General features: G+C 39.5%; 1 protein-coding gene across 1 annotated transcript in view; it reads right to left on the reverse strand.

Annotated features, from left to right (window-relative positions):
* Positions 1-1,817: 1,817 nt before the first annotated feature.
* Positions 1,818-21,043, reverse strand: part of RAB4B (RAB4B, member RAS oncogene family) — a 35,324-nt gene continuing 16,098 nt past the window's right edge. The window contains exons 6-7 of the mRNA XM_083877246.1: positions 10,820-10,915; positions 1,818-9,756 (exon numbers count right to left, since the gene is read on the reverse strand). Coding sequence (XP_083733372.1) covers positions 9,641-9,756; positions 10,820-10,915 — 212 coding nt within the window. The 3' untranslated portion in view covers positions 1,818-9,640. The remainder of the gene's footprint in view (positions 9,757-10,819; positions 10,916-21,043) is intronic.

Consider the following 21,043-nt stretch of genomic DNA (forward strand, 5'->3'; position numbering starts at 1 on the left):
TGGGGGGGAATTTTAGGCGAGTTTTAGGGGATTTTTTAGGTATTTTAAGGGGAATTTTAAGGGATTTTTTTGACAATTTTGGGGAGATTTTTAGGGGGCTTTAGGGGGATTTTTAGGGGGACTTTAGGGGGATTTTAAGGGGGATTTTTGGGGGATTTTAGGGGAATTTTGGAAGTATTTTAGGGGGATTTTATGGGAATTTTGGGGGGATTTTAGGGGATTTTTAGGGGGATTTTAGGAGGAATGTTAGGGAGATTTTTAGGGGGATTTTGGAGGAATTTGAGGGAGATTTTTTTGGAATTTTTAGGGAATTTAGGGGGGATTTTTGGGGGATTTTTGGGAGATTTTTAGGGGAATTTTAGGGGAATTTTAGGGGAATTTTAGGAGAATTTTTGGGGGAATTTTAGGGGATTTTAGGGGATTTTTAAGGGGATTTTAGGGGGATTTTTAAGGGGATTTTAGAGAATTTTGGGGGAATTTTAGGAGAATTTTAGGGAGATTTTTAGGGCGATTTTTAGGAGGAATTTTAGGGGAATTTTAGGGGGATTTTTAGGGAATTTTAGGGAGATTTTTTGGGGAATTTATTAGGGAATTGTAGGGAAAAATTTAGGGGATTTTTTTTGGGATTTTAGGGGAATTTTTAGGACAATTTTAGGGGATTTTTAGAGGAATTTTAGGGAAATTTTAGGGGAATTTTAGGGAAATTTTAGGGGAATTTTTAGGGGATTGGAGTTTTAGGGGAATTTTAAAGGATTTTTAGGGGAATTTTTGGGGAATTTTTAGGGGAAATTTCGGGGGATTTTTTAGGGGAATTTTATGGAAATTATTAGGAGGAATTTTAGGGGATTTTTAGGGGGATTTTGGTGGGAATTTTGGTCGGATTTTTTGGGAATTTTTGGGGATTTTTTTAGGGAATTTTAGGGTTTTTTTAGGGGGATTTTAGGGGAATTTTTTAAGGGGATTTTTGGGGAATTTTAGGATGAATTTGGGGGGAATTTTAGGGGATTTTTAGGGGAATTTTGGGGGGATTTTTAGGAGGATTTTAGTGGAATTTTTGGACATTTTGGGGGAATTTTAAGGGATTTTTAGGGGAATTTTAGTGGAATTTTAGAGAATTTTAGGGGGATTTTAGAGGGATTTTGGGGGGATTTTTAGGGGGAATTTTAGGAGATTTTTAGGGAGATTTCTGGGGTTTTTACGGGGATTTTGGGGGGGATTTTTGGGGGATTTTTTGGGGGATATTTTGGGGCCATTTTTGGGATATTTTGGGGTGTCACTTCTATTTAGGGGATATTTTTGGGGATTTTTTTGGGATATTTTTGGGAGGATTTTTGGGGGATTTTTTGAGATATTTTTGGGGGATTTTTTGGGATATTTTTGGGAGGATTTTTGGGATATTTTTGGTCTATTTTGGGGGGATTTTTTGGGATATTTTTGGTGGTTCTCGCCTGTATTTTGGGGATATTTTTAGGGGATTTTTTGGGATATTTTTAAGGGATTTTTTGGGATTTTTTTGGGAATTTTCTGGGATATTTTTAGGGTTTCTCCCCTGTATTTTTGAGATATTTTTGGGGGGGATTTTTGGGGATATTTTGGTGGATTTTTGGCCTATTTTTGGTGGATTTTTTTGGGATATTTTTGTGGGGAATTTTTGGGATATTTTTGAGGGATATTTTGGGGGATTTTTTGGGCTATTTTTGGGGGGATTTTTGGGGCTATTTTTGATGGATTTTTTGGATATTTTTGGGGGGTGTCTCACCTGGATTTTGGGGATATTTTTTTGGATATTTTTGGGACATTTTGGGCTATTTTTAGGGGAGTTTTTTTGATATTTTGGGGGATTTTCTGGGATATTTTTGGAGATTTTTTAATGATATTTTTAGGGGATTTTTTCGGATATTTTTGGGCTATTTTTGGGGGATTTTTTGGGCTATTTTTAGGGATTTTTGGGGGATATTTTGGGGTGTCTCACCTGTATTTTGAGGATAATTTGGGGGGTTCTGATCGGAATTTTTGGGGGATTTTTTGGGGAATTTTTGGGCTATTTTTGGGGAAGTTTTTTGGATATTTTTTGTGTGTCTCACTTGTATTTTGGGAAGGATTTGACCAGGATTTTTGGGGATATTTTGGGGGGATTTTTTGGGATATTTTTGGTGATTTTTTTGGCGATTTTTGGGGGATTTTTGGGATATTTTTGGTGGTTCTCGCCCGTATTTTGGGGATTTTTTTTGGATATTTTTGGGACATTTTGGGCTATTTTTGGGGGGATTTTTTTTATATTTTGGGGGATTTTCTGGGATATTTTGGGGGATCTTTTTGGTTATTTTGGTGGGATTTTTTGGCTTTTTGGGGGGGATTTTTTGTGATTTTTTGAGGAATTTTTTGGGCTATTTTTGGGGATATTTTTGGGGGATTTTTTGGACATTTTTGGGTTATTTTTGGTCTATTTTTGGGGCATTTTTTTGGGATATTTCTGTGATATTTTTGGGCTATTTTTGGTCCATTTTCAGGGGTTCTCACCTGTATTTTGTGGATATTTTGGGAGGTTCAGACTGGAATTTTTGGAGGATTTTTTGGGATATTTTTGGGATATTTTTGGGCCATTGTGGGGGATTTTTGGGGATATTTTGGGGGATTTTTTGGGATATTTTTGGGGATCTTTTGGGATATTTTTAGGGTCTCTCACCTGTATTTTGGGGATATTTTTTTTGGATATTTTTGGGACATTTTGGGATATTTTTGGGCTATTTTGGGGGGATTTTTTGTATATTTTGGGGGATTTTTTGGGATATTTTTTGGGGATTTTTTTGGGATATTTTGGGGGGTGTCTCACCTGTATTTTGGGGACATTTTTTGGGGATTTTCTGGGATATTTTTGGGGATATATTTTGGGCTATTTTTGGTCTATTTTTGGGGCATTTTTTGGGCTATTTTTTTGGGATATTTCTGGATATTTCTGGGATATTTTTGGGGGATTTTTTTATATTTTGGGGAATTTTTGGGATTTTTTTGGGATATTTTTGGGCTATTTTTGGGGTATTTTTGGGCTATTTTTGGGGAATTTTTTGTGATATTTTTGGGGATATTTTGGGATATTTTGGGGATTTTTTTTGTGACATTTTTGGGATATTTTTGGTCTATTTTTGGGGGGATTTTTTGGGCAATTTCTGGGCTATTTTTGTGATATTTTTAGGGTGTCTCACCTGTAGTTTGAGGATAATTTGGGGGGTCTCTGACCGGAATTTTTCAGGGATTTTTTGGGGAATTTTGGGCTATTTTTGGGGGATTTTTAGGGATATTATTGGGGTTTTTTAGGGTTTCTCATCTGTATTTTTGGCATATTTTTAGGGGATTTTTTTGGCTATTTTTGGGGGGAGTTTTTTGGGATATTTTTGGAGGGATTTTTGGGGGATTATTTGGGATATTTTGGGGGATTTTTTTTTTATATTTTGGGCTATTTTTGGGGGATTTTTGTGGCATTTTTGGGGTGTCTCTCCTGTATTTTTTTGGGATATTTTTAAGGGTTCTCACCTGGTTTTTTTTTTTTTTGAATTTTTGGAACGTTTTAATGGAATTTTGGGGAATTTTTTGGGCTATTTTTGGGGATATTTTGGGGGATTTTTTTGGACATTTTTGGGATATTTTTGGTCTATTTTGGGGGGATTTTTTGGGATATTTTTGGTGGTTCTCACCTGTATTTTGGGGATATTTATGGGGGATTTTTTGGGATATTTTTGTGATATTTTTGGGATATTTTTAGGGGCTGTTTTGGGATATTTTTGGGGTGTCTCACCTGGATTTTGGGAAGGATTTGACCAGGATTTTTGGGGATATTTTTGGGGGATTTTTTTTTAATATTTTAGGGGAATTTTGGGGGGATTTTTTGGGATATTTTGAGGCAATTTTTTTTTATATTTTGGGGGATTTTTTGGGATATTTTTGTTGATTTTCTGGGATATTTTAGGGGATGTTTTTGGGATATTTTTTGGGCTATTTTTGGGGGATTTTCTGGGATATTTTGGGGGATTTTTTGGGATATTTTTGGGGTGTCTCACCTGTATTTTGGGGATATTTTTTTTGGATATTTTTGAGACATTTTGGGATATTTTTGGTCTAATTTGGGGGATTTTTTGGGCTATTTTTTGGGATATTTCTGGGATATTTTTGGGGATCTTTTTGGCTATTTTGGCGGGATTTTTTTGGACATTTTTGGGGAATTTTGGGGATATTTTTGTGATATTTTTTGGGCTATTTTAGGGGGATTTTTTGGGATATTTTTTGGGGATTTTTTGGGATATTTTTGGGGTGTCTCACCTGTATTTTGGGGAGGATCTGACCAGGATTTTTGGGGATATTTTTGGACGATTTTTAAAAAAATATTTTGGGGATATTTTGGGGGAATTTTGGGGGAATTTTTGGGGATATTTTTGGGGAATTTTTTGTGACATTTTTAGGGGAATTTTTTGGGGATATTTTTTGGGTGTTTTTGGGGATATTTTTGGGGGAATTTTTGGAATAATTTTGGGGGTGTCTCACTTTTATTTTGGGGATATTTTTCAGAGAATTTTTGGGACATTTTGGGGGATTTTTTGGGATATTTTTGGGGGATTTTTTTTTATATTTTGGGATATTTTTGGGGGATTTTTTTGTATAATTTTTGGAGGTTCTCACCTGTATTTTGGGGATATTTTGGGGGGAATTTCTGGGCTATTTTTTTGGATTTTTTTGGGGGATTTTTTGGGGATTTTTTGGGATATTTTTGGGGATATTTTGGGGGAATTTTTTTGGATATTTTGGGGGATTTTTTGGGTAATTTTTGAGGGATTTTTTGGGGATTATTTGGGATATTTTGGGGGATTTTTTGGGCTATCTTTGGGGGATTTTGTTTTGATATTTTTGGGGATTTTTGGGATATTTTTGGGGTGTCTCACCTGGATTTTGGGAAGGATTTGACCAGGATTTTTGGGGATTTTTGGGGGGATTTTTTTTTATATTTTAGGGATATTTTGGGGATATTTCGGGGGAATTTTTTTGATATTTTGGGGGATTTTTTGGGCTATTTTTGGGCTACTTGGGGGGGATTTGGGATATTTTGGGGGATTTTTTGGGATAGTTTGGGGGACTTTTGAGATATTTTTAGGGGATTTTTTGGGATATTTTTAGGGGATTTTTTGGGATATTTTTAGGGGATTTTTTGGGATATTTTTAGGGGATTTTTTGGGGATATTTTTAGGGTCTCTCACCTCTATTTTGTGGATATTTTGGGGGGGTTCTGATTGGAATTCTTCAGGGATTTTTTGGGATAATTTCGGGCTATTTTTGGGGTATTTTTTGGGATATTTTTGGGGGTTTTTTTTAGGGTCTCTCACCTGTATTTTGGGGATTTTTTTGGATATTTTTGGAACATTTTCGGATTTTTTTGGGCTATTTTGGTGGGATTTTTTTGTCTATTTTGGGGGCATTTTTTGGGACATTATTGGTGGATTTTTGGGCTATTTTTGGGGATATTTTGGGGGATTTTTTTTGACATTTTAGGGATATTTTTTGTCTATTTTGGGTGGATTTTTTTGGGATATTTTTGGGCTATTTCTGGGATATTTTTGGGATATTTTTGGTGACATTTTTGGGGTCTCTCCCCTGTATTTTGAGGATGTTTTGGGGGTTTCTGACCGGAATTTTTGGGGGATTTTTTGGGACATTTTTGGGATCTTTTGGGGGATTTTTCGGGATATTTTGGGGGATTTTTTTTTAATATTTTGGGATATTTTTGGGGGATTTTTTTTGATAATTTTTGGGGGTTCTCACCTGTATTTTGGGGATATTTTTGGGGGAATTTTTGGGCTATTTTTTTTTTGATTTTCTTGGATTTTTTGGGGGATTTTTTGGAATATTTTTGGGGAATTTTTGGGGATATTTTGGGGGAATTTTTTGGATATTTTGGGGGATTTTTTTGGATATTTTTTGGGATATTTTTTGGGATTTTTGGGATATTTTTAGGGGATTTTTTGGGCTATTTTTGGGGGATTTTTGGGATATTTTTGGGGTGTCTCACCTGTATTTTGGGGATTTTTTTTTGGATATTTTGGGGGATTTTTTGGACATTTTTGGGATATTTTTGATCTATTTTGGGGGGATTTTTTGGGCTATTTTTGGGGATTATTTGGGATATTTTTGGGGGGATTTTTTTTGATATTTTGAGGGATTTTCTGGGTTATTTTTGGTGGATTTTTTGGGATATTTTTGGGATATTTTGGGGGGACTTTTTGAGATATTTTTAGGGGATTTTTTTGGATATTTTGGGGGATTTTTTTGGATATTTTTGGGGTGTCTCACCTGTATTTTGGGGACATTTTTGGCGGATTTTTTGAGATATTTTTGGGGATTTTTTGGGATAATTTTGAGGGATTTTTTGGGGGGATTTTTTGAGATATTTTTGGGGAATTTTTTTGTGATTTTTTTGAGGAATTTTTTGGGGATTTTTTTTTTTTTTATATTTTGGGGATTTTTGGGGACATTTTTGGGGGATTTTTGGGGGAACTTTTAGAGATATTTTTAGGAGATTTTTTGGGATATTTTTGGGGGGATTTATTGGGACATTTTTGTGATATTTTTGGGGGATTTTTGGGATATTTTTTTGGATTTTCTTGGATATTTTTTGGGGATTTTTTTGGAATATTTTTGGGGTCTCTCACCTGTATTTTGAGGATAATTTGGGGGGTTCTGATCGGAATTTTTTGGGGATATTTTTGGGCTATTTTTGGGGAGGATTTTTTGGGATATTTTGGGGGAATTTTTTGTGATTTTTTTGAGGATTTTTTGGGGGATTTTTCGGGATATTTTTGAGGGAATTTTGGGGATATTTTTGGGGGGATTTTTTGGACATTTTTGGGTTATTTTTTGTCTATTTTTGGGGATTTTTTGGGGATATTTCTGGGATATTTTTGGGCTATTTTTGGTGACATTTTTGGAGTTTCTCACCTGTATTTTGGGTCCATTTTCAGGGGTCTCTCCCCTGTATTTTGAGGATATTTTTGGGGGTTTCTGACTGGAATTTTTCAGGGATTTTTGGGATATTTTTGGTCTATTTTTGGGGGATTTTTTGGGCTATTTTTTTGGGATATTTCTGGGATATTTTTGGGGTATTTTGGGGGTTATTTTTGTGGTTTCTCACCTGTATTTTGGGGATATTTTTGATGGATATTTTGGGATATTTTTGGGGATTTTTTGGGATATTTTTGGGGGGTGTCTCACCTGTATTTTGGGGATATTTTTTTGGATATTTTTGGGACATTTTGGGATATTTTTGGGCTATTTTGGCGGGATCTTTTTTGCTATTTTGGAGATTTTTTTGGGATATTTTTTGGGGGGATTTTTTTGGCTATTTTTGGGGGATTTTTGGGATATTTTGGGGGGATTTTTTGAGATATTTTTAGGGGATTTTTTGGGATATTTTTTCGGGATTATTTGGGATATTTTTGGGGGGATTTTTGGGCTATTTTGGAGGATATTTTGGGGGATTTTTTGGTATATTTTGGTCTATTTTGGGGGGATTTTTTGGGTTATTTTTTGGGGTATCTCACCTCTATTTTAAGGATATTTTTGGGGGTTTCTGACCACAATTTTTCAGGGATTTTTTGGGATATTTTTGGTCTATTTTTGGGGGATTTTTTGGATTTTTTTTTTGGATATTTCTGGGATATTTTGGGGGTTATTTTTGCGGTTTCTCACCTGTATTTTGGGGATATTTTTGATGGATATTTTGGGATATTTTTGGGGATTTTTTGGGATATTTTTAGGGTCTCTCACCTGTATTTTGGGGATATTTTTTTTTATATTTTTGGGACATTTTGGGATATTTTTGGGCTATTTTGGTGGGATCTTTTTTGCTATTTTGGAGATTTTTTTTGGGATATTTTTGGGGGGATTTTTTTGGCTATTTTTGGGGGATTTTTGGGATATTTTTGGGGGACTTTTTGAGATATTTTTAGGGGATTTTTTGGGATATTTTTTGGGATTATTTGGGATATTTTTGGGTGGAGTTTTTGGGATATTTTTGGGGGGATTTTTTTTTTATACTTTGGGGGGATTTTTGAAGGATTTTTGGGCTATTTTTGGGGTATTTTTGGGGTATTTTTTGGGATATTTTGAGGGGATTTTTGGGGATATTTTTGGGGGTTTTTTTTTTATATTTTGGGGAATTTTCTGGCATATTTTTGGGGATTTTTTGGGATATTTTTGGTCTATTTTTTGGGGATATTTTTGATCTACTTTTTGGGGATTTTTTGGGCTATTTTTGGGCTATTTCTGGTCCATTTCCCGGCCGTTCTCACCTGTATTTTTGGGATATTTTTGGGGGGATTTTTGGGCTATTTTGGAGGATATTTTTGGGGGGATTTTTTGGTATATTTTGGTCTATTTTGGGGGGATTTTTTGGGTTATTTTTTGGGGTATCTCACCTCTATCTATTTTGAGGATATTTTTGGGGGTTCTGACCGGAATTTTTCAGGGATTTTTTGGGCTATTTTTGGTCTATTTTTGGGGGATTTTTTGGGATATTTTTTTGGGATATTTCTGGGATATTTTTGGGGTATTTTGGGGGTTATTTTTTGTGGTTTCTCACCTGTATTTTGGGGATATTTTTGATGGATATTTTGGGATATTTTTGGGGATTTTTTGGGATATTTTTGGGGGGTGTCTCACCTGTATTTTGGGGACATTTTTTGGATATTTTTGTGATATTTTTGGGATATTTTTGGACTATTTTGGGGGGATTTTTTTTAATATTTTGGGGAATTATCTGGAATATTTTTGGGGGATTTTTTTTGATATTTTGGGATATTTTTGGGCTATTTTTGGGGGGATTTTTTGGGCTATTTTTTTGGATATTTCTGGGATATTTTTGCGATATTTTGGGGGTGTTTTTGGTGACATTTTTGTGGCTTCTCACCTGTATTTTGGGGATATTTTTGGGGAATTTTTTTGATATTTTGGGGAGAATTTTTGCGGTTTTTTGGGGGATTTCATGGGCTATTTTTTTTTTTGGATTTTCTGGGATATTTTGGGGGGATTTTTTGGGATATTTTTGGGGATTTTTGGGGGGATTTTTTTTTAATATTTTAGGGGAATTTTGGGGGGATTCTTGGGGATATTTTGGGGGAATTTTTTTTATATTTTTGGAGATTTTTTGGGATATTTTTGGGGGGATTTTTTGGGATATTTTGGGCTATTTTTTGCGATATTTCTGGGATATTTTTGTGACATTTTCAGGGGTTCTCACCTGTGTTTTGAGGATATTTTGGGGGTCTCTGACCGGAATTTTTCAGGGATTTTTTGGAGAATTTTTGGTCTATTTTTAGGGGATTTTTAGGGATATTTTTGAGGGATTTTTTGGGATATTTTTGGGGTGTCTCACCTGTATTTTGGGAAGGATCTGACCAGGATTTTTGTGGGATTTTTTGGAATATTTTTGGGGGATTTTTGGGGATATTTTGGGGGAATTTTTTGGATTTTTTGGGGGATTTTTTGGGTAATTTTTGAGGGATTTTTTGGGGATTATTTGGGATATTTTGGGGGATATTTTGGGCTATTTTTGGGGTATTTTTTGGGATATTTTCAGGGTGTCTCACCTGTATTTATCCCCTCAGCAGGCGCAGGGGGGCCGGGGCTGGGCCGGGCTCCCCCGGGGCTGCCGGAGCTGCCGCAGCGACGCGTCCCCGTATTGGATCCCCGAGCCCATCCGCTCCGGGTCCAGCTCCCCTGGGGGGAAATGGGAAATTCGGGTCCTAAAATAGCCCAGAATTCAAACTGGAGAGCACAGGATTAGCCCCAAAAAAATTCGGGAATTTTTGGGTCAAAAAATCACCAAAAATCCCCCAAAATTCCTCCTAAAATTCCCCAAAATTCCCCAAAAATTCCCCAAAAATCCCCCAAAATTCCTCCTAAAATTCCCCCTAAAATTCCCCAAAATTCCCCTAAAAATTCCCTTAAAATTCCCCAAAATTCCCCCTAAAATCCCAAAAAATCTCCCAAAATTCCCCCTGAAATTCCCCAAAATTCCCAAAAAAATTCCCCAAAATTCTCTCTAAAATTCCCCCAAAATTCCCCCTAAAATTCCCCAAAAATCCCCCCAAAATTCCCCAAAAATCCCCCCAAAATACCCCATAAAATTCCCCTAAAAAATTCCCTCTAAAATTCCCCCAAAATTCCCTAAAATTCCCCTAAAAAATTCCCTCTAAAATTCCCCCAAAATTCCCCTAAAATTCCCCCTAAAATTCCCTCTAAAATTCCCCTAAAATTCCCATAAAATTCCCCAAAATTCCACCAAAATCCCCCCAAAATTTCCCCTAAAATTCCCCCCAAAATACCCCATAAAATTCCCCCAAAATTTCCCCTAAAATTCCCCCTAAAATTCCCCCTAAAATTCCCCAAAATTCCCCCAAAATTCCCCCTAAAATTCCCCAAAATTCCTCTAAAATTCCCCAAAAATCCCCCAAAATTCCAACTTTGGGGTGGATTTTTGGGTGGATTTTCAGGTAGATTTTTTGTGATTTTTGGGTGGATTTTGGGGTGGATTTTTTTGGGGGTTTTGGGGGGTAAATTTTCAGGGTTTTTTGGGTGGATTTTTTTGGGGGTGGATTTTTGGGGTAAATTTTCACGAATTTCGGAAGGTTTTTTTGAGCGGATTTTTTTGGAATTTTTGGGTCGGATTTTGGTGATTTTTGGGTGGATTTTGGGGTGGATTTTTGGGGTTTTGGGGTGGATTTTTGGAGTTGATTTTCAGGATTTTTGGGGTGGATTTTGAACCCCGAATCCCCGGTACCGGATTCGATCTTGTTGAGGATGGTCCTGGCGCATTTGAGAAACGCCTCCTCCACGTTCTCCCCGGTCAGGGCGCTCGTCTCCAGGAACATCAGCTCTGCATCCCAAAATTCCAGCCAGAATTCCCAAATTTCCATCCAAAATTCCCACTCAAAATTCCCGCCCGGAATTCTCCAATTCCCACCCAGAATTCCCAATTTCCATACAAAATTCCCACTCAAAATTCCCACCTGGAATTCCCCAAATTCCCACCCAGAATTCCCAATTTCCATCCAAAATTCCCACTCAAAATTCCCGCCCGCAATTCTCCAATTCCCACCCAGAATTCCCAATTTCCATCCAAAATTCCCACTCAAAATTCCCACCCGGAATTCTCCAAGTCCCACCCAGAATTCCCACTGGGATCCCCAAATTCCCACCTGGAATTCCCCAATTCCCACCCAAAATTCCCACTCAAAATTCCCAATTTCCATCCAAAACTTCCCACTGGGATCCCAAATTCCCACCTGGAATTCTGCAATTCCCAGCCAAAATTCCAAATTCCCACCCAAAATTCCCACTGGGGTCCCCCAAATTCCCACCCAAAATTCCCAATTTCCCTCCAAAATTCCCATTGGGATCCCCCATTCCCTCCTGGAATTCCCCAATTCCCACCCAAAATTCCCACCCAAAATTCCCACCCGCAATTCTCCAATTCTCACCCAGAATTCCCACTGGGATCCCAAATTCTCACTGGGATCCCCAAATTCCCACCTGGAATTCCCGATTTCCATCCAAAATTCCCACTATTCTCACCTGGAATTCCCCAATTCCCACTCAAAAATTCCCACCCAAAATTCCCAAATTTCCATCCAAAATTCCCATCTAAAATTCCCACCGGAATTCTCCAATTCCCACCCAAAATTCCCCAATTTCCATCTGAAATTCCCACCGGGATCCCCCAAATTCCCACCCAGAATTCCCAATTTCCATCTGAAATTCCTCATTTCCATCCAAAAATTCCCACTGAGATTCCCAAATTCCCACAAAGAATTCCCAAATTCCCACCCGGAATTCCCAATTTCCATCCAAAATTCCCACTGGGATCCCCCAATTCCCACCCAAATTTCCCCAATTCCCTCTCAGAATTCCCACCTGGAATTCCCCAATTCCCACCCAAAATTCCCACTCAAAATTCCCACTGGGATCCCAAATTCCCACCCAAAATTCCTCATTTCCCTCTGAAATTCCCACTGGGATTCCCCATTTCCCACCTGGAATTCCCCAATTCCCACCGAAAATTCCAAATTCCCATCCAAAATTCCCACTGGGATCCCCAAATTCCCACCTGGAATTCCCCATTCCCAGAAAAAATTCCCACTGGGATCCCGAATTCCCACCCAAAATTCCCACTGAGATCCCCAAATTCTCACCTGGATTCCCAATTCCCACTCAAAATTCCCCAATTCCCACCCAGAATTCTCACTGAGATCCCCAAATTCTCACTGGAATCCCCAAATCTGGACCCAGAATTCCCCAATTCCCATTCAAAATTCCCACTGGAATTCTCCAATTCCCACCCAGAATTCCCAATTCCCATCCAAAATTCCCACTGGGACCCCAAATTCCCACCCAAATTTCCTAATTTCCCTCTGAAATTCCCACTGGGATCCCCAAATTCCCACTGGGATTCCCAATTCCCACCCAAAATCCCCAATTCCAACCCAAAATTCTCACTGGGATCCCCAAATTCTTGCCTGGAATTCCCCGATTCCCATCCGAAATTCCCACTGGGATCACAAATTCCCACCCAAAATTCCCAATTTCCCTCCGAAATTCCCATTGGGATCCCCCATTCCCTCCTGGAATTCCCCAATTCCCACCCAAAATTCCCACCCAGAATTCCCCAATTCCCACCCAAAATTCCCACCCAAAATTCCCAATTCCCATCCAAAATTCCCACTGGGATCCCAAATCCTCACCCAAAATTGCCAATTTCCATTCAAAATTCCCACCCAAAATTCCCACCTGGAATTCCTCAATTCCCACTGAGATCCCCAAATTCCCACCAGGAATTCCCCAAATTCCCACCCAAAATTCCCAATTTCCATCCAAAATTCACACCCAAAATTCCCACTGGAATTCCCAATTCCCACCCAAAATTCCTGATTTCCATTTGAAATTCCAACTGAGATCCCCAAATTCTCACTGGGACCCCAAATTCCCACCTGGAATTCCCTAAATTCCCACCCAAAATTCCAAATTCCCATCCAAAATTCCCACTGGGAACCCCAATTCCCTCCCAAAATTCCTCATTTCCACCTAAAATTCCTAATTTCCATCTGGAATTCCCATTGGGACCCCCAAATTCCCACCCAAAATCCCCAAATTTCCACCCAAAATTCCCAATTTCCATCCAAAATTCCCACTCAAAATTCCCACCCAGAATTCCCACTGGGATCTCTCCAAATTCCCACCCGGAATTCTCCAATTTCCCTCCAAAATTCCCACTGGGATCCCCCATTCCCACCTGGAATTTTCCAATTCTCACCCGGAATTCCCACTGGGATCCCCAAATTCCCACTGGGATCCCAAATTCCCACCCAAACTTCCCACCTGGAATTCCCAAATTCCCACCCAGAATTCCCAATTCCCACCCAAAATTCCCACTGGGACCCTCAAATTCCCACCCGGAATTTCCCAATTCCTCCCAGAATTCCCACCTGGAATTCTCCAATTCCCACCCAAAATTCCCACTGGGGTCCCGAATTCACACCCAGAATTCCCAAATCCCACTCAAAATTCCTCATTTCCATCTGAAATTCCCACTGAGATCCCCAAATTCTCACTGGGATCCCCAAATTCCCACCCAGAATTCCTAATTTCCCTGCAAAATTCCCACTGAGATCCCCAAATTCCCACTGGGATCCCAAATCCCATCCAGAATTCCCTATTTCCATCCGAAATTCCCATTGGGATCCCCCATTCCCACCCAAAATTCCCAATTCCATCCAAAATTCCCAATTCCCATCCAAAATTCCCACTGGGATCCCCCATTCCCACCTGGAATTTTCCAATTCTCACCCGGAATTCCCACTGGGGTCCCCAAATTCCCACCCAAAATTCCCACCTGGAATTCCCAATTCCCACCCAAAATTCCCACTGGGACCCTCAAATTCCCACCCGGAATTTCCCCAATTCCCTCCCAGAATTCCCACCTGGAATTCTCCAATTCCCACCCAAAATTCCCACTGGGGTCCCGAATTCACACCCAGAATTCCCAAATCCCACTCAAAATTCCTCATTTCCATCTGAAATTCCCACTGAGATCCCCAAATTCTCACTGGGATCCCCAAATTCCCACCCAGAATTCCTAATTTCCCTGCAAAATTCCCACTGAGATCCCCAAATTCCCACTGGGATCCCAAATCCCATCCAGAATTCCCTATTTCCATCCGAAATTCCCATTGGGATCCCCCATTCCCACCCAAAATTCCCAATTCCCATCCAAAATTCCCAATTCCCATCCAAAATTCCCACTGGGATCCCCCATTCCCACCTGGAATTTTCCAATTCTCACCCGGAATTCCCACTGGGGTCCCCAAATTCCCACCCAAAATTCCCACCTGGAATTCCCAATTCCCACCCAAAATTCCCACTGGGACCCTCAAATTCCCACCCGGAATTTCCCCAATTCCCTCCCAGAATTCCCACCTGGAATTCTCCAATTCCCACCCAAAATTCCCACTGGGATCCCAAATTCCCACCTGGAATTCCCCAAATCCCACCCGGAATTCCCAATTCCCATCCAAAATTCCCATTGGGATTCCCCAGTTCCCACCTGGAATTTCCCACTGGGATCCCCAACTCCCACCTGGAATTCTCCATTTCCCACCTGGAATTTTCCAATTCTCACCCGGAATTCCCACTGGGATCCCCAAATTCCTCACCCAAAATTCCCAATTTCCATTCAAAATTCCCATCTAAAATTCCCACCCAGAATTCTCCAATTCCCACCCAAAATTCCCACTGGGATCCCGAATTCCCACCTGGAATCCCAAATTCCCACCCAAAATTCCTCATTTCCATCCAAAATTCCCACTGGGATCCCTCCAAATTCCCACCTGGAATTCCAAATTCCCACCCAAAATTCCCACCGGAATCCCCAATTCCCACCTGGAATTTTCCAATTCTCACCCGGAATTCCCACTGGGATCACAAATTCCTCCCCAAAATTCCCAATTTCCCTCCGAAATTCCCATTGGGATCCCCCATTCCCACCTGGAATCCCCAATTCCCACCCAAAATTCCCACCCAGAATTCCCCAATTCCCACCCAAAATTCCCAATTCCCATCCAAAATTCCCACTGGGATCCCAAATCCTCACCCAAAATTGCCAATTTCCATTCAAAATTCCCACCCAAAATTCCCACCTGGAATTCTTCAATTCCCACTGAGATCCCCAAATTCCCACCAGGAATTCCCACCCAAAATTCCCAACTCCCACCCAGAATTCCCACTGGGGTCCCCAATTCCCACCTGGAATTCCCAATTCCCACCCAGAATTCCCAATTCCCACCCAAAATTCCCACTGGGATCCCCCAATTCCCACTGGGAATTTCCAATTCTCACCCAAAATTCCCCAATTTCCATCTGAAATTCCCACTGAGATCCCCAAATTCTCACTGGGATCCCCAAATTCCCACCCAGAATTCCTAATTTCCCTCCAAAATTCCCACTGAGATCCCCAAATTCCCACTGGGATCCCAAATCCCATCCAGAATTCCCTATTTCCATCCGAAATTCCCATTGGGATCCCCCATTTCCCATCCAGAATTCCAAATTCCCATCCAAAATTCCCAATTCCCATCCAAAATTCCCACTCAAAATTCCCACCTGGAATTCCCAATTCCCATCCAAAATTCCCACTGGGACCCCCACATTCCCACCTAGGATTCCTGATTTCCATCTGAAATTCCCACTGGGATCCCCAATTCCCTCCCAGAATTCCCACTGGAATTCCCCAAATTCCCACTGGGATCCCCCATTTCCCATCCAGAACTCCTACCTGGAACTCCCAAATTCCCACCCAAAATCCCCAATTCCCACCTGGAATTCTCACTGGAATTCCCCAATTCCCACCCAAACTTCCCGCTGGGATCCCCAAATTCTCACTGGAATTTCCAATTCCCACCCAAAATTCCCACTGGGATCCCCAGTTCCCATCCAGAATTCCCTAAATTCCTCCTGGGATCCCAAATTCCCACTGGGACCCCCAAATTCTCACCTGGAATTCCCCAATTCCCACCCAAAATTCCCAATTTCCATCCAAAATTCCCACTCAAAATTCCCACCCAGAATTCCCACTGGGATCTCTCCAAATTCCCACCCGGAATTCCCAATTTCCCTCCAAAATTCCCACTGGGATCCCCCATTCCCACCTGGAATTTTCCAATTCCCTCCCAGAATTCCCATTGGGATTCCCCAGTTCTCATTGGGATCCCCAAATTTGGACCCAGAATTCCCCAATTCCCACCCAAAATTCCCAATTTCCCACCCAGAATTCCCACTGGGACCCCAAATTCCAAATTCCCCCAGGGTGCCCAAATTCCCACCTGGAATTCCCCATTTTTCCATCCAAAATTCTCACCAGGATCCCGAATTCCCACCTGGAATTTCCCAAATTCCCACCTGGAATTCCCCATTTTTCCATCCAAAATTCTCACCGGGATCCCCCATTCCCACCTGGAATTTCCCAAATTCCTCCTGGGATCCCAATTCCCACCCAAAATTCCCAATTCTCTCCCAAAAAATTTTCCCCCCATTTTCCCGTGCGACTCTCGAGGCCTCCAGGCCCGTCCCAACCCCATTTTTACCCCAATTTCCCATTTTCCCTCGTTTTTCCAGGGGTTTTTTCCCCATTTCCCCTTTAATCCGATTTTTTCCTGTTTCTCCCATTTTTTCCCATTCTCTCACATTTTTTCCCATTTTCTCCCCCATTTTTTCCTGAGTTTTCCCATTTCTCTCCCATTTTTGCCATTTTTCCCCATTTTTACTCCTTTTCCCCCAATTTTTTCCCTATTTTTCCCCTTTTTTCCATTTTCCCCGTTTTTTCCATTTTTCCCCATTTCCCCCCATTTTCCCCCAATATCCCCTCCAATTTTCCCTTTTTCCCATTTTTTTCCTATTTTTCCCCTATTATTTTCATTTTTACCATTTTTACCCTGTTTTTTACCCATTTTCCTTGATTTTTCCCATTTTTTGCCCCATTATCTCCATTTTTCCCTTTCTCCCCCATTTTCTCCCCCATTTCCCTCATTTTTTCCCCAATTTTCCCATTTCCCCCATTTTTCCCATTTTCCCCCTTTTCCCCCCATTTTTTCCCCCATTTTCCCCCCATTTTTCCCCTGGTTATTCTCATTTTTACCCCTTTTTTTCCTGTGTTTTTTATCCATTTTTTCCCCATTTTTTTCCATTTCTTCCCCCCATTTTTTCCCATTTTTTTCCCATTTTCCCCCTTTTTTCCCCTGTTTTTCCCCATTTTTCTCCCCCATTTTTTTTCCATTTCTCCCCCATTTTTCTCCCCATTTTTCTCCCCCATTTTTTTCTATTTTTCCTTGTTTTTAACCCGTTTTTCCCCCATTTTCCCCCATTTTTTTCCCAATTTTTCTCCCCCATTATTTTCATTTTTCCCCATTTTTTCCTCATTTTTTCCCCATTTTTTTCCATTTTTTCCCTGTTTTTTAACCCATTTTTTTCCCCAATTTTTTCCCCCATTTTTCCCCTGCTCATTCTCATTTTTACCCCTTTTCTCCCTGTGTTTTTTATCCATTTTTTCCCCATTTTTTTCCATTTCTTCCCCCCATTTTTTCCCATTTTTTTCCCATTTTCCCCCCTTTTTTCCCTGTTTTTTCCCCATTTTTCTCCCCCATTTTTCCCCATTTTTTCCTCATTTCCCCCCCTTTTCCCCCATTTTTCTCCCCCATTTTTTCTATTTTTCCCTTGTTTTTAACCCATTTTTCCCCATTTTTCCCATTTTTTCTCCCCCATTATTTTCATTTTTTACCCTTTTTTTCCCATTTTTCCCCCCATTTTTCCCCATTTCCCCCCTTTTTTTTCCCCTGTTTTTTTCCCATTTTTCCCCATTTTTTTCCCCATTTTTCCCCATTTCCCCCATTTTTCCCTCCAATTTTTACATTTATTTCCCATTTTTCTCCCTCATTTTTTCCCCTGGTTATTTTCATTTTTTATCGTTTTTTCCCCAGTTTTTTCCCCATTTTTTCCCCATTTTCCCCCCATTTTTCCCCTGGTCATTCTCATTTTTACCCCTTTTTTCCCCTGTATTTTTTTTACCCATTTTTCCCCATTTTTTCCATTTCTTCCCCCATTTTTCCCCATTTTTTCCCATTTTTCTCCCCATTCTTTTTCTATTTTTCCCTTGTTTTTAACCCGTTTCTTCCCCCATTTTTCCCCATTTTTTTCCAATTTTTCTCCCCCATTATTTTCATTTTTTCCCCATTTTTCCCCCATTTTTCCCCCATTTTTCCCCTGGTCATTCTCATTTTTACCCCTTTTCTCCCTGTGTTTTTCCCCCATTTTTCTCCATTTTTTCCATTTCTTCCCCCATTTTTCCCCCATTTCCCCCCTTTTTTTCCCCCTGTTTTTTACTCATTTTTTCCCTTTTTTCCCCTATTTTCCCCCCATTTTTCCCCTGGTTATTCTCATTTTCCCCATTTTCCCCCATTTTTTCCTCCATTTTTCCCTCCAATTTTCACATTTTTTTCCCATTTTTCTCCCTCATTTTTTTCCCATTTTTTCCCCCCATTTTTCCCCTGGTCATTCTCATTTTTACCCCTTTTCTCCCTGTGTTTTTTATCCATTTTTTCCCCATTTTTTCCATTTCTTCCCCCCATTTTTTCCCATTTTTTTCCCATTTTCCCCCTTTTTTCCCCTGTTTTTTCCCCATTTTTCTCCCCCCTTTTTTCCATTTCTCCCCCATTTTTTCCCATTTTTCTCCCCCATTTTTTTCTATTTTTCCCTTGTTTTTAACCCATTTTTCCCCATTTTTCTCCCAATTTTTCTCCCCCATTATTTTCATTTTTCCCCATTTTTTCCTCATTTTTCCCCCATTTTTTTCCATTTTTTCCCTGTTTTTTACCCATTTTTTCCCCAATTTTTTCCCCCATTTTTCCCCTGGTTATTCTCATTTTTCCCCATTTTCCCCCCATTTTTTTCTCCATTTTTTCCCATTTTTCTCCCTCATTTTCCCCCATTTTTCCCCCCAATTTCTTCATTTTTCTCCCCCATTTTTTTTCCATTTTTTCTCCTGGTTATTTTCATTTTTTATCCTTTTTTTCCCATTTTTTTTCCATTTCTCCCCCATTTTTTCCCATTTTTCTCCCCCATTTTTTTCTATTTTTCCCTTGTTTTTAACCCGTTTTTCCCCATTTTCCCCCATTTTTTTCCCAATTTTTCTCCTCCATTATTTTCATTTTTTACCCATTTTTCCCCCATTTTCCCCCCATTTTTCCCCTGGTCATTCTCATTTTTACCCCTTTTTTCCTGTGTTTTTTACCCATTTTTCCCCCATTTTTTTCCATTTCTTCCCCCATTTTTTCCCTTTTTTTTTCCCATTTCTCCCCTTTTTTCCCCTGTTTTTTACCCATTTTTCTCCCCCATTTTTTTCTATTTTTCCCTTGTTTTTAACCCATTTTTTCCCCCATTTTCCCCATTTTTTTCCCAATTTTTCTCCCTCATTATTTTCATTTTTTCCCCATTCTTTCCCCCCTTTTTTTTCCCTATTTTTCTCCCATTTTTCCCCTGGTTATTCTCATTTTTCCCCATTTTCCCCCCATTTTTTTCTCCAATTTTCCCTCCAATTTTCACATTTTTTTCCCATTTTTCTCCCCCATTTTTACCCATTTTTCCCCCATTTTTTTCCATTTTCTCCCCATTTTTACCCTTTTTTTCCCCCCTGTTTTTTACCCTTTTTTTTCCCCATTTTTTCCCAATTTCTCATTTTTCTCCCCCATTTTTATTCCATTTTTTCGCCTGGTTATTTCATTTTTACTATTTTTTTCCCAGTTTTTTCCCTCATTTCCCCCCATTTTTTCCCCATTTTTCTCCCCCATTTTTTTCTATTTTTCCTTGTTTTTAACCTGTTTTTCCCCCATTTTCCCCCATTTCTCCCCCATTTTTTCCCATTTTTCTCCTCCATTTTTACCCTTTCCTCCCCTGTTTTTACCCATTTTTTCCCCTGTTTTTTCCCCATTTTTTCCCCTGGTTATTTTCATTTTTTCCCATTTTTTCCCCCTGTTTTTTACCCATTTTTTCACCATTTTTTCCCCTGGTTATTTTAATTTTTTACCCTTTTTTTTTTCCCCAGTTTTTAACCCATTTTTTCCCCGTTTTTTTCCCAATTTCTCATTTTTCTCCCCCATTTTTTTTCCCATTTTTTCCCATTTTTTTCCCCTGGTTATTTTCATTTTTTCCCCAGTTTTTTCCCTCATTTCCCCCCATTTTTTCCCCATTTTTCTCCCCCATTTTTCTCCCCCATTTTTTCCCCATTTTTTTTCCATTTTCTCCCCAATTTCCACTTCAATTTTCCCATTTTTCTCCCTCATTTTTTCCATTTTCTCCCCCTTTCTACCCTTTTTCCCCCTGTTTTTTTTCCCATTTTTCTCCCCCATAATTTTCATTTTTTACCCATTTTTCCCCAATTTTTACCCATTTTTCCCCGGGTTTTTTTCTCATTTTTTTCCCATTTTCCACTCTTTTTTTCCCCGTTTTTTACTCATTTTTTCCCTTCCCCCCCCCCATTTTTCCCCATTTCCCCTCCAATTTCGCCGTTTTTAACCCTTTTTTTCCCCATTTTTTCCCATTTTTACCCCAATTTCCCCCATTTTCCCATTTTCTCATCTTTTCCCATTTCCCCTGTTTTTTTCCATTTTTTCCCCCAATTTCCCATTTTTCTCCCCCATTTTTGCCCATTTTTCTCCCCCATTTCTTTTCCTTTTTCTCCCCCATTTTTACTCCTTTTTTCCATTTTTTCCTCATTTTTCCCCCTTTTTTCACATTTTTCCCCAATTTCCCCTTCAATTTTCCCTTTTTTTCCCCATTTTTCTCCCCCATTTTTCTCCCCCATTTTTCACTCTTTTTCCTCATTTTTTCCCATCTTTCTCCCCTTTTTTTTTTCCGTATTTTTTCCTCATTTTTTTCCATTTTTCCCCATTTCCCCCCATTTTTC

This window comes from Zosterops lateralis (assembly GCF_965231275.1).
Source record: "Zosterops lateralis genome assembly, chromosome: 23".
Classification (NCBI taxonomy): Eukaryota; Metazoa; Chordata; class Aves; order Passeriformes; family Zosteropidae; genus Zosterops; species Zosterops lateralis.